Here is a 13,244-nt window from a genome sequence, read left to right as displayed (position 1 = left end):
TACACAAAGAGTCACCAGCGGCGTTTCGTTTCTGGATTTGTCACGGAGAAAAGGCGTTCTCTTCCTTTTTGACTTTCTGTTGCATTGGTTCCGGCGCACGGCATTCAGCAAACAATCATTTTCGGCATCACATACGTAGAGTACCTTACACTTCTGCCAGCACTTGTTGAGTCCTCTCTTGAGTCTCTCTTCACTTCAAATTCAGTTATCACCTCTTCAACATACACATCTATTTAAACACATCACTACGTTCTACGCCGAACCACACCGCAACCATGGCTTCCTCAAGAGGAACCGACAAGAAACCCCCAGCAACACCAGCCCCAACCTCTATCGTTCCCGACGCCAACACCTTCGACCCCGGCCTTCCCGCCTCCAAGACCAAGACCAGCAACACCAGCAACGACTCCGACACCCAACCCAACTGTCCCTTCTGCCACATCTCCTCGACCTTCCCCCCATACCCGCCCACCTCCCCTCCTACCCCTTTCCCCCCCACAACCTCCACCTCCCCCCAGCCACAAACCTTCCTCCTCCTCTCCACCCCCCTGCTGATCGCCTTCCTCGACATCATGCCCCTCTCCCCCGGCCACCTTCTCCTCTGCCCGCGTCGGCACGCCGCCAAACTAACCGACGTTCTTCCCGATGAAGCCGCCGAGCTAGGCCGTTACTTACGGATCCTTTCGGAGGCGGTGACGCGGGCGACGGGGATCAAAGATTGGAACGTGGTGCAGAATAACGGGGCGGCGGCGGCGCAGGTGGTGGAGCATATGCATTTTCATGTCATTCCCAGACCGGGGCTGAGGGAGGCTGAGAGGTTTACGAGTACGATGTTTGGGAGGGGGAAGAGGGAGGATTTGGATGAGGAGGAGGGGGAGGGGTTGGCGGAGAGGATCAGGGGGGAGGTGAGGGAGGTGGTGAGGGAGGAGGAGGAGGCGGAGAGGAAACGGGGGTTGAGGGGGAAGTTGTAGGGTTGGCTTTCTTTGGGGGGGATCTGGACTGGTTGGATTATGGGTGGGCGATGAGTCGGTGATATGGTCTGGCTTGGGCTGAGAGTTTTGGCTTGGAGTTTGAAAGCTTGCGGTACCGATTCGGTGTCAATGTTGTTTTTAAAGGTTGGGCGGAACGGATGTCACAGATGTTTGGTCACAGAGCATAGCCAGCTATGGGAAGAGCGCGCGTGGGGTATGGGTGTCATATCTCATTACTCTTGAGCATTTTCTGGAGAAGGGTCATTATTCATTATTTTTTTCTAACTAATGGTTTCCTCTCGCCGACACAACCCCTCGGTCGAAAGGTACATGGCATTTAATCGCTGTCACCAGGACCGAAGAAGATCTTAACAGGCAACCAGCTATCGCCGCAGACCTTAAAGCTGTGCGTCTTGTGAACCTCATCAATCTGAGCAATCTCCTCATCGGTCAAGCTCCAGCCATCGAGGTCAATGTTGGCCTTGATACGCTCCTCAGTGACGCTCTTGGGGAGCACACTCCAGCCCTTCTGGACACCCCACTGGAGGAGGACCTGCTGCACAGTCTTGCCCTTAGACCCGGCGATCTTGGCGAGGCTATCAAGCGAGTAGAGCGGCGAGTCGCTGCTGCCGAGAGGGGAGTAGCCGGAGCAGTGGATGCCCTTGGACGTGCAGTACTTGACGAGGTTAGGGGAAGGGTTACCAGGGTGGAGCTCGATCTGGTTGACGGCGGGGACAATCTGTAATTCGATATGTCAGGACCTCATCAATTCACAACACTCCAGGGGAGGAGCATGATCTTGCTTACCTTGGTGCTCTCGGCGCTCAAAAGCTTCTCCATGTTCTTGACTCCAAAGTTGCTCACACCAATGTTCTTGACCTTGCCGGTGTCAAGCAGCTTCTGCATCTCGCGCCAGGTATCCACAAAGTCCCAGTCCTTGTACACCTGCTTGGGGTTCTGCTTGTCAAGACTGGCGGGCCAGTGCATCAGGTAGAGATCGACATAGGGGGTATCGAGATTCTTGAGCGAGGTATCGATGGCCTCGGCGACGTGCTTGTGCCAGTCGTTGTCCAGCTTAGTGGTAAGCCAGATCTTCTCGCGGGGAACGCCCGAGGCCTTAATGCCTTGGCCGACCTCCTTCTCGTTGCCGTAGGCATACGCGGTATCGATGTGCCTATATCCGGCACGTAGGGCGACCTCGACGGCCTTCTCGACCTGACCGGGCGGGGACTGCCAAGTGCCGAGGCCAACGGCGGGAATCTCGGCGCCCGTGTTAAGCTTGAAAGTCTTGGTGCTGTTGACAATTGTAAGTTCGCGTGAACCTCTTCAAGGGGGTTGCTCCTGACACTTCATCACCAAAGTAAAGGTACTTACAGAGGAGCCATGGTGTTTGATTTGGTGAAAAAGTGTCTGGTGGAATTTGTGATGTTCTGTATCTTTGGAATTCCGCGTGAGACAGGTAACATGAAAGACAACAGAAAGTTTTGGATGATTGAGAGTCAAAGATGTCTTCGGAAGGGAAGTTCAACATTGTTTATAAAGCTAGGAACCCCTCTCTTAGTCAACCCCCACTTTCTCCTCCCACGCACGGTGCCGGAGAGCCGATTCCTATCCGTTCCAATGCATTCTTCTCCATCATTCTGGTGCCTGTTTGTATTACGAACCGGCTCTAACGAATTTGGCCTCTTTATCCCACGCTTCTAATGACGTTGATGGTGGCTCGAGGGTGGCACCGTAAGGTACCATAGCCCCGCACCTCCGGGGATAGGTAACAAAGAAAGAGCAAGCTTCCTGCAGGTTCCAAGGTCGGAGAGTGAACCGGGGAGTGGGGGCCAAACTCCAAAAGGAGGGGGACGCCGCCTTGTGGAGGATGGGGACCAACCGGGGCCGGTCCCGTCATGGCCAAGACGGGGTTGCCCGGCCCGATGACCGGGGCTGGGAATCGTCCTCGGAGTTCAAGGGGACCGCCATGAGCTGGTGTGTTTTCACGCCAATCGACAGTCCACGGATGCAAGACCCTAAAAAGGATCGCCTGGGATTTTTGGTGCTTATCTTCTCTCATCAAGCCGCTCGAATTCTCTATTAATAATAACACTCGCTCTCATACTAATTATGCTCTGATTGCTCTCCATGGCCATAGGCGTCATGTAAGCGTCCATACCATGTAGACGTCCATACCATGTAGAGGGTATGGTCGTCCCTCAGCCATCACTTCATCAGCAGCACACCGGCAACAGACCCCAGCAACCTAGCCGTCGGTCCCGCTGCTGCGGAAAGTAGCACACAACGCTGCATAATGATGCGTCAAGTCCAGCACGTTCTGTGGCAGGTTGGTCGCCTGGATGATACTCCTGACCTTCACAGCACCCTCGTCCTCGATGAGTGTCCGGATGGTATGAAGTAGTTCGGGAGAGAATTCGCTGTACCACCGATATTGCCAAGTCACCAACCTGATAAGAGCGGCGACAGTCTCGCGTGTGCTCTTTTGCTTCTCGAACACCTTGAGAATACCTGTGAGAGCCTTGGGGCTGAAGCGCTGACCCAAGCACGCCCGGTATGCCTCAACCGCTTCGTCCGTATGCTGTAGACGTTCAGCGAGACTGCCGAGAATCTCCCACTCTTCCGCCGACTTCTTGTACTGCATACTCTGCGCCCTGTACTGAGCCATCTGGGTGCGCCAGATGGTATATACGCGCAGGTCTTCGTAAAGAACCATAAACAAGCTGTCCAACCACCGTTCACATAGACGCTTGTTATTGAGACGAGAGAAGTGATCCTCGTTATCACCCTATCATATGTTAGCATTTTATACGGAGTAAATTTCCAAAGAGAAGCATCAGCTTGGAGACGTACGTTTTCTTCGGCCTTGCGGACTACCTCTGGGTCGATAGCGCTGGGAGGTCTCTCCAGGTCTTCCGTTTGCTCAGCAGCCAAAGTAGCATTCTTTTTCTCGTCATCAACCTCCTCAGTTTCGGCACCCTCCTTGGGGGCGGCTTCGCCGTTGGTAGTATGATCCGGGGTTCCACGGAGGGCATCGGTGCTAGCATTCCGCTTGGCAGGGTAAGAAGGCTCCTGCTTCTCGTTTCGATACTCGTCTTCCATAACAAACACGTTGCTTCTGATCTTGAGGAGTTGATCCCAGCCAATCTTGGCAGTCATCTCGGTGAGAATGCTGTATGCCTGCTTGAATGTTCCCCGATACGCAGCGGCGCGAAGACCAAGCAGGCTTGGGTCTACCTGCTCAGAGAACCTCGAATCTGGCTCGCTATCGATTTCGTCCAACCTTGTCTCTGGGAGGGTCGGTAGGTTTACGTCTTTTGGTTCCGGCATGACAGGCGCGTCCTTGTCCTGATATGTGAACATGGGACACGAGTTAAGGATGGTCAAGGCGTTTTCCCAATCCTCCATGGCAACGTAGACTTGAGCCAGTCTTGCCCAAGTGCCGAACTCACTGGGAGCGGCTATTGTGCTTCGGTCTGCACAGCCGAGAGCCATGCGTAGCCTTTCCTCCCTTAGCTCTGGAGTTGGGGCAGTTTCGGCCTTGTTGAGAAGGAATTCGGCCTGGGCATCAAGCATCACGTAATCCATGGGTGATTCCTTGAGGGCCTCGTACAAGACACGGACTCCTTGCACTTCCTCGTTTCCCATGAAGAGCACTTTTGCCAAGAGCGAAGCCACTTCAACGTTTTGCGACCGAAGCTTCTCAAAGAGATTGATACCGGAAGTATGGCGCCCTGTTGTTGAGAAATATTTTAGGAGGCCGGCTGTCAAGTGGTTAGAGACATTGTTGGGCACCTGCACCACGGAGTCGGACCCAAGTTGCCAGCCTATAGGAGAGTCAGTAAATCGCGTCTATGCAGAGTGGACAACTGGGGAGTGTTACCCCTAAAGAAGAGCTGCTCGGCAGCGCTGAGGAACTTGTGTTCGGTCTCGGTGCCGGTAACTGGGTTGAAGCGCCGGACACCCATGATCTTTCTGATTGTCTCGCCGCTTCCATCGTCGGCATACGAGTATGCGCGGAGAACACTGCAGAGGTATGTTTCCAGCCAAAGTTCGTCGGTCGCCTTTCGTTTTTCGCCCCGCTCGTCGACGCAGTAACTCTCTACGGAGCCGGGGAAAGGGGCGTGTACGCGCATGTCGACGCGGGAGAAGGCATTGTAACAGCTGGAATGAGTATTTGTTAGGGACAGCTCAGGACGCAGTCGGCCAAAGAGTGGTATTACCAATAAGTGCCTTCGACGGTTTTGGCAGCGGCGGAATTACCAAACTCCTTGTAGGTCAGGGTGTTGATATAAGCCGCCAAACTGGCCGAGGAAGACGCGTCGACGCCGGTGACATGGTGATAGACACCATACTGATTGATCCGCGGGTCAGCGATGGCTGTCGTGTTGTATATGAAAGAAGTCGGAGAGACTGGTACGTACGTGCTTTCCGGGGTTCTTCAGGGGTTGCTTGACAAGGTGAACGAGATCTGGGGGGCCAAGCTCCCTGAGAGAGCTCAGAGACTCGGTACGAGTGTCAACCGCTTCATGCAGTATCTCTTCGGTGATCCTGTCCGCAATCAAACGTTAGCTTCGGCGAACTAAACAAGACAAAGGGTTGACTGTAACTCGAAACGGGCATCACGAACTCGGGGACAGCTGGCGCAACCATGGTGAGGGCGATGAACCGCCAGATTTCGGCGGGATGTTGTTGCTTGGTTTACAGCAAATCCGGCGGCGCAGTTGCCGTTGCTATCGAAATACGTCGTCGACAAACAGTCAGCCGCCCGGTTGGTCGTCCAAGGTCAGGACGAAAACGGGAAGATGACGGAAGAAGCTATTCACAGCGGGCTGTTTTGAGTCGAGGTTCGTGGATTGGTGCTTGCGTTCCATTCAGTGGGGGAACTGCTTCTGGCGTCGGGCCCGGCCCATTGAAGCCAGCGGTGCATGTACCGCCAGCACATGGAAGCTCAGCCCACCTACCCTGGCTGTCCGTCATTGCAATGGAGACAGGGGCAGGCAGCTTTCAAGGAGCACAGGCCACATGCCCATTGTTTCTGGCCGGCCATCCCTGCCGTTTCATGCACCGCCAGCATTGGTGACGGGAGCTCCCATGTGCCTGCCGTGATGGAGTGTGAACCCTTCTGGCACAGCATGGGCCGCACTAACAATTACTTTACCTGGCACTCTAGCAGTGTCCAACAGCGCAATCGCGTCTCACTTTGGCCCAGGTCGCGACTCTGACGACTACTTCGACAACTCAACCGGGCAAGACTTGCTTCTCTGCCTCTTGGCCCAACACACTTATTCACATTGGGCTTTAACGTATATCACACCCGGCATCTCTTTACCGTTGCGCCGTCACTCTTATCACCGAACAACCGCATGGCAACATGGTAAGATTGGCCGGTAGCTTGGAGTGTCATCAACCTGCTAACTTTTGTGTTTCCTGTAGCCAACCTTTCAGGCCATCAACGTCGAGCCCGAAGAGAACGTCGATGAGGAAATTGATACCACTAAGCAAATTCAAGTACATATTGTCTGCCCGTCATGATTCTTGCCAGCTCGGCCGCTTATACAACTCTCGTGACAGGTCGATGATGCCTTGAAACTATTCCAGAACGCCCTCAAGCTCCACGCCCAAGGGCCCCGATTCTTTGACGAAGCCTCCGACGCCTACAATGCCCTTTTCGAGTCCGAGATTTTCAGATATCCCGAGAGCAAGACCGAGTACGAGCGCACCGAGGAGCGACCAGATGGCACTCTTGTCGTCGAACCCACCCTTGCCCAGGGGCTGGAGGTCGGCGCTGCTGATGTAGATGGGATTGCCAGCACTCTACCGCAGACCTTATACCTATCCTTCAAGAACCACGGCCAATTCATCGTTGATCGGATTAAACACAAGGCACGGGCCAGCAAACAGGGGAGCGAGTTCGATTATGACGATCCCGCCATTCAACATGACGCCAAGAAAGCCCTGGACGAGTTCAGCGCTGCCCTCGACTATGACCCGTCTGATGCCGACTTATGGAGGAAGACCGCGAGGGTTGCCGCTTTTCTCAAGAGCGCACGCATTAGTCGTTACAGCTTAGAGGCAGCTGTGGAATTGGACGATGACCCTGCTGTTACCGATTTTGAGCCCCCTTCGCTCGCAGAAGGATTCGCTGGCGAACAGCTAAAACGACAACTCGAGGTCCTGGACGACAAAATGGCCCTAAGCCACCCTATCATGAAGGCATTCCGTGAAAAAGGTCTCCCGAAATTCTTGGAGCGCTACCTCGATCCGATACCATCTCTCCCGGATTACGCAAAAGCAATAGCTGCTCCACGACCGAGCTCTGACGAGGTTAGCCAACCTCGTCTTGTCATGAATCTCCCGAGCTATTCCTGGACCGAACTTGGTATTGCATTGGTTCACTTCGTGGCAGAACATGGCTTTTCTGGTCAAGCTGTCACGATCCAACTACCAGAAGGAATCGTCGAAGATGAAGATGTTCAGATGGAGATTGATAAACAGTTGCAGCCTCCTGAAGAAAGCACACAGGAGGAGGAGGCGGCAGCGGCAGCAGCTGAACCCATTCCGGCGGAGAAGTCTGGAGCCCAAGACACCGAAGAAGCCGAATCCAGCGTTAGAGAGACCAAAGTCACTATTGTCGAGGAGGCCAAAGCGGATCAGCCCCCAAAGGACAAAACATCTTCGTTGCCGACAAGGAAACGTTCGCAATCTGCCGCTGGCATACCAGATCCAGCAGATGAGGAGAAAGGCGAGACGAAGAGGAGCAAAAGAACGAGGCGGAGAGACACTGCACCAGAGGAGGCTATGGACCCTGCCACGCTACTCGCCACCCAGCTTCAGCCCTTCCAAGCCGCCGACCAGAACCTCTTTCAAATGACCAAGAATCTGCTCGAAAATTTGGGAGTGACAGACCGAGATACTCTGGATAGGATAACCGAGATCCTTGATTCTTGCGCTTCGGATGATCGAACAAGTAAGATCCAGAACCCCGCAACAACTGACTTGCGTGAGGCGATACTCCATTTCGACCAAGAAACCGCAAGCATCCTGCTGGACGGTCGGGAAAGTCCACCACTTAGCCTGTCTGCTTTCCTAGAACACTCAAAATCGCCATCCCAAAGGGCGGTCGAGCCGCCACAATTCGATGACGTACGAAATATTCGTGGCTTTGTTACGAGAATGAACTCGGGCTGGAACACGATTCAGGATGTTGTCTATGAGTATGTCAAGGCTCTCGCAGAGGGCTACTCGACAGAGAAATGGTCAGATCAGATGAAGGTTGCTGTTGTTCAAGTAATCAGCCGTTTGGACGAAGGGATCTACGAACGGGTCTTATACGAGCTTGAGCAATGGCAGTTGAGCGATGCGAGCAGGCTCCAGCCTTTTACAGATCTTGTCGATCTGGTCCACATGCTTTTCGAGCTACACCTTGATGTGTACGAGCGGATCACGAACCCTAACAGCGTCGTGGAGCAAATTACACGAACTAAAGCGAGGATAAGATTGGGAAGGTGGTGGGATCTAGCCACGGAAGTCAGCCGGCGGCGCTGTTTCGAAACCGATGATGCTTTGACACTCCGCTTCCTTTGGGCAGCTGTGGCCTTCATTACAGTTACTGAAGGTGTACCCCGCGAGCACATCCTTAATTGCTGGCATAGTTTGCGCGACCACCTTGCGACAACTTCGGTTCCCGATATCGTTCTGCCAAACAACGCAGTGATGCCGGAGATTTCGGTGGCCGCTGCCGATCGTGAAGTCAGCAAGCTAACAACGATGGAGTTCTTCCTGGGCCTTTTCCAAGAAGATCAGGGTGACCCCGTGTCCGTTATCGACACTTTGGAGCCTGTGCTTAATCCTGAATCAGTCTGCACCAACAGCTCATCTACTTCGGACCCTACTCAAGACGCAATGGACGAAGACACCGAGACTGCCGGAAACGTGAAGTCTATTAAAGATTGCGCCAGCCAGGGACTGCAAGATCTGTGGAACTTCATCGAGAAGAGCAGCACTGATCTCCGGTTGCTGCTCTGGTCGAGGCTTGGCGACGCCTACGGTAAAATCAAGTACACCACAAAACAGTTCTCGTGCTTCCTACGGAGTATTGAAACGATTGTGCACGATTTTGAGCGGGATGACTACGTCAGTACACCACAAGCAGCTCGAAAGGAGTTGTTCATGACAATGCTCAAGGCCCTAGATGACCAAATTATTCAGTCGTTGCATCTGGCGCTGAATCACAACAATTCGTTCGATATCATTGATGAGGAGCACATCAAGACTACATCAGCCGCTCTCGCCAAGGTCAGCTGTCTTCTTCACGTTGCTGCTATGTACGAGGATGAGGGCAGTGTGGGAATAATTCAGCCACCAGCAAGCGGATCTCCAGCTGCATCATTTCTCATCAGACTTCGGGAGATGCAAGTAAGAACATGGTCCTTGCAGTACACAGTTCTCAAGATGGGGATAAATCTTCACCCAGACATTTTCCCAACGCCAGAGAATGATCTGGCCGATTATTTGGCCGCCGTTCACCAAGTCCTAGGTCTAAGGAAGTACTGCAAGTCTTCCAATAAGATCTTCCTCAAGATGATGCGGGTCGAACTCTTGAAGCTGAAGAACATCGAAAATTGGGAGGATTATCTCGGTCAAGTCCTCTATGACCTTCATGGCCTCAAGCTGGGAGTAGGAATCTGGGACGTCCAGGAGCATGACTGCCCACCTGAGAAGCTCGAGAAGCGTCAGGCATTGGCAATGGTGGAAAAGATCAGCTTGCTTGCCCACCGAATGACAATGAAGGACTTGTTGAAATCGGACCTTAAAAACACTGTCGAATCGATGCAGCAAGCTATTGGCTCTGCCAAGTCAACAGCGCAAATGATGCACAATCATCGGAACTTTAACGAATATTTGAAGACGCCGATTCACCCCTTGCATTTGTACAAGGCCCTTACCGGCAATGTGGACCTGGATGCAGTCACTATCAACACGCCAGACAGTGCGCCCGCAAAGCACGGTTGGTTCTTCTTGCTGGGCATGATTGCTCTTACCAAGTTCAAGGGTGTAGACCTCAACCGCCGCCAGACCCCGGGTGCCCTGGACGATTTACGCATCGCAGTCACCTTCTTGCGACTACAGCTTCAGTACACACCAGACAGATGGGATGCCTGGTTCCGTCTTGCCGAATGCTTCGACTATGAGTTGGATGATATGGTTCTATGGACCGCCGACAAGATGAACAAGGACAGGGCAGATCTCGTCAAGTTCCAGCGGCAGTCGATTCATTGTTACACCCTCGCACTATCACACTCGTATGCCTCGACCTCAGATTCCAGAGTCTACGCGTTGTCAGAGGGGGATACTGAGGCGCTCTATGACCTATACCACGAATTTGGCATGCGAATGTACGCATCGAGCCGCGAACCTTTTGCCATGGAGCCCTTTATGCATTCGGATCAGCACCGGTTCTTCATTGAAACATCGGGCAATGGTACTTACAAAGAAATACTGCATAATCAGATGTCGGACTACCAAGTTTGGAAGTTCGCCGCGAGTTTGTTCCGGAAAGCCATGGCTGGCAAGCCCAAGGACTGGAAGAATCCATACATGATAGCGAAGTGTTTATGGAAGATGTACCAGAAACCGGCGAAGGAGCTCGATGAAAAGAATCGCCGCGGCCGACCGACGGTTCAAGCGGTCATCAAGGCTTTGGAGAAAACTGTCGAGATTGTTCGGGCGCTACCCAAACCTCGGCACGGCCAGGATCCGATTCTTGAGCCACACTACAAAATCCTATCAGTCATCAATAAGCTCGTTACCCGCGGCGACCTCCCTCGCCAGGAAGCTGCAGACATTCTGCAGCGACAGCCATTCGCTCCCGGTCGCGGTGAACAGGTTACGCTAGAAAATGATGAGGATTGGCATGAGTACATGCTCAGGTACATGCGTCACTTGAGGGATAAGGACAAGTCAAACTGGCAGCATCGTATGATCATTCGTCATGCTCGTCTCTTTTTCGATGGGGACGAGATTGAAGATGAAGAAGATGAGGCGAAGAAGGAGGCAAGCAAGGAGGCTGCTTCCAAGGCCTTTGCTGTTCTGCGCGAGAACATGTTCACCAAGACGATGGTGATGAACGTCTGGAAGTGTGATGCTGAACGCCCCGGTCGTCATCATGTCTACACGGAGCAATACATTCGGTACATGGCCCGGCTGTTGGCCGTCATGAATGACAGAGCTAATCTTGAGGCCGTACTGCGGCGCATTCGGAAGAAGGGTGTCGACTTTTACCACTTCAACGAACTCTGGCAGCATGGTGTGCAGATTTACCTCAAAATGATCCGGAAGGCGTTCAACATCCCAGCACACGATGAGGATCCTTTCAAGAACGTTGCACCAGAGGACTTTGAGGCTGTGGCTGAGAAGGTTGTGGAATGGGTCATCACGCCAGAGGCTGAGAATCATGCCGCCCTGAACGCCATGAAGGAAGCGATCGAGCTCAAGAAACTGAACGCCAATTTGATGAAAGCTGGACCGATCGATGACTTGATCAATGATTGCTACTCGATCATTCACCATGAGTTGCTTCCTGAGCGGGCTGCCTCAGAGGCACCACAAGTCGGGGACGAGCATAGCCGGGCTGGTGATGGAGAGTCACCCCAGAAGCCAGCAGAAGGGGAGGAACCCAAGTCCATGACCCTCAGCATCCTGTCGGCTCTTCAGGAGAGAGATCGCGCTGCTGCTGCTTTAGGCTCCCTGCGGGCCCCGTCCGAACAGCCCGACAAGATGTCAGAAAAGCAACTGTCCTTCAATGGAGACGTCGCCCACCGCGGTCGCAAGCTCGGCGTTCGGAGACCCGATGTCCTACGGAAGGCCGAACAAGCCGTATTGAGGGCCGCAGAAGGCCCACCGAAAGCCTTGTCAGGCGTCACTAGATCATCTCGAAAAGGTTCCGCATCTAGTGGTAGCGGAAGGAAGGGTCAGACAACCCGTGATGAAGGCGCTGATGACGATAACGATGAGACAGATGAAGACGTTACTCGCCATGATGACGAGGATATTGAGATGAAAGACGCCGATGATGAAGACAACAACCGGCCCCGCAGTCGCCGCAGCAGAAGAGGACAGGACGATACCCACATGGCCGACGATGAGCATGAAGAGGAAGCCATGTCCTCTCCTCCTGGTAGTGTCCACGACTCAGCCGACGATGAGAGCGATCTCAGTGATGTGCCGGCTGACTACGAGGATGATATCCCTCCATCCCTACTATTTCCCAACCTCAGACGCAGCGTCGATGCCTCTGTTGTCGCTGGTGCTGCTGCCGTGTCCGCTACGACCCCTATTACCCCCGGCAGACCTACGATATACAGTTCGAGCTCGGAATCAGGCAGCAGTAGCGCTGATGAGAATAGAAAATCGGTGGAGCCAAAGCGGACGCCAAGGAAGCCGAGCTGGCATAAAAGCCAGGCAGCCAGAGCTCAACATGAGCACAATCAGCGGCCGAGAAGCAGCAGTAGCGTTGACCATCATAAGCCTGCGACCGAGGGTGGCTCAATAGGACCGATGAGATGGGGGTTGAAGACCGGCGGCAGACCTCGCAATGGTAGCGGTGCTAGCGCTTCTGCTGTTGTGCATGAAGTGCCAGAGACGGAGGATGCTGAAGACGAGGAGGAAGATGAAGTGGAAGGGGACGTTGAGGATGAGGGTGATGATGAAGGCGAGCATGAGGGGGTCGAAGAAACCGTTGAGGAGATTGGAGAGACGGAAGAAGAGGGAGACGAGGATGTAGATGAGGAGATGGAAGATGCGGAAGGCGAGGAAGAGGTCGAAGAGGGCGAAGAGGATCATGAAGATGATGAAGGTGCCGAAGTGGAGGAGGACGACGAGGAGGAGGACGACGAGGAAGGAGACGAGGAGGCCGAAGAAGATGAGGAAGAAGTAAGGCCAGGTGAGCATGAAGGTGAGCATGAAGGTGAGCATGAAGGTGATGTAGAAGAAGGAACGGAGGAAGAAGAGGGGGGTGAAGAGGGGGAAGACGAAGAAGGTGATGAAGAAGAAGAAGATGAGGAGGAGGCAGGCGAGGAGGCAGACGAGGAAGAAGGCGAAGACGAAGACGAGGAGATTGGCGATGAAGATACGGATGATGGGAGCGAGCATGACAGTGCAACAGGGGTGAATTAGGGCCTCTACCTTGGTTGGGGGTCGCTCGACTCAAGCTCAGGGCCATCGAGCCCTGACGAGTTTGACGAGTTTGACGAGTTTGACGAGTTTTGGCGC

General features: G+C 53.6%; 4 protein-coding genes across 4 annotated transcripts; 2 read left to right on the top strand and 2 right to left on the bottom strand.

Moving 5' to 3' along the window:
* Positions 1-275: 275 nt before the first annotated feature.
* B0H65DRAFT_433755 (HIT-like domain-containing protein) lies at positions 276-971 on the top strand (the record flags this gene model as incomplete). Its single annotated transcript, XM_062825090.1, has 1 exon — positions 276-971. One exon carries the CDS (start codon positions 276-278, stop codon positions 969-971), a length of 696 nt encoding a protein of 231 aa, XP_062678909.1.
* Positions 972-1,139: 168 nt separating this feature from the next.
* B0H65DRAFT_303197 (NADP-dependent oxidoreductase domain-containing protein) lies at positions 1,140-2,547 on the bottom strand. Its single transcript, XM_062823169.1, has 3 exons — positions 2,346-2,547; positions 1,779-2,265; positions 1,140-1,710 (listed from the first exon to the last, which is right to left on the bottom strand). The coding sequence occupies exons 1-3, from the start codon at positions 2,435-2,437 to the stop codon at positions 1,309-1,311; spliced, it is 981 nt and encodes a 326-aa protein (XP_062678908.1). The 5' UTR covers positions 2,438-2,547; the 3' UTR covers positions 1,140-1,308.
* Positions 2,548-3,126: 579 nt separating this feature from the next.
* B0H65DRAFT_303195 (Chs5p-Arf1p-binding proteins-domain-containing protein) lies at positions 3,127-5,708 on the bottom strand. The gene is made up of 6 exons (XM_062823168.1): positions 5,602-5,708; positions 5,396-5,522; positions 5,195-5,325; positions 4,855-5,135; positions 3,825-4,798; positions 3,127-3,759 (listed from the first exon to the last, which is right to left on the bottom strand). The coding sequence occupies exons 1-6, from the start codon at positions 5,622-5,624 to the stop codon at positions 3,220-3,222; spliced, it is 2,076 nt and encodes a 691-aa protein (XP_062678907.1). The 5' UTR covers positions 5,625-5,708; the 3' UTR covers positions 3,127-3,219.
* A 408-nt stretch (positions 5,709-6,116) lies between these two features.
* B0H65DRAFT_501034 (uncharacterized protein) lies at positions 6,117-13,238 on the top strand. Its single transcript, XM_062827837.1, has 3 exons — positions 6,117-6,348; positions 6,408-6,482; positions 6,546-13,238. Exons 1-3 carry the CDS (start codon positions 6,346-6,348, stop codon positions 13,146-13,148), a joined length of 6,681 nt encoding a protein of 2,226 aa, XP_062678906.1. The 5' UTR covers positions 6,117-6,345; the 3' UTR covers positions 13,149-13,238.
* The last annotated feature ends 6 nt before the right edge of the window (positions 13,239-13,244 follow it).

The sequence above is a fragment of the Neurospora tetraspora genome (assembly GCF_033439725.1).
Source record: "Neurospora tetraspora strain CBS 560.94 chromosome Unknown B0H65scaffold_7, whole genome shotgun sequence".
In the NCBI taxonomy this organism is placed as follows: Eukaryota; Fungi; Ascomycota; class Sordariomycetes; order Sordariales; family Sordariaceae; genus Neurospora; species Neurospora tetraspora.
This window is presented reverse-complemented; position numbering and strand designations above follow the sequence as displayed.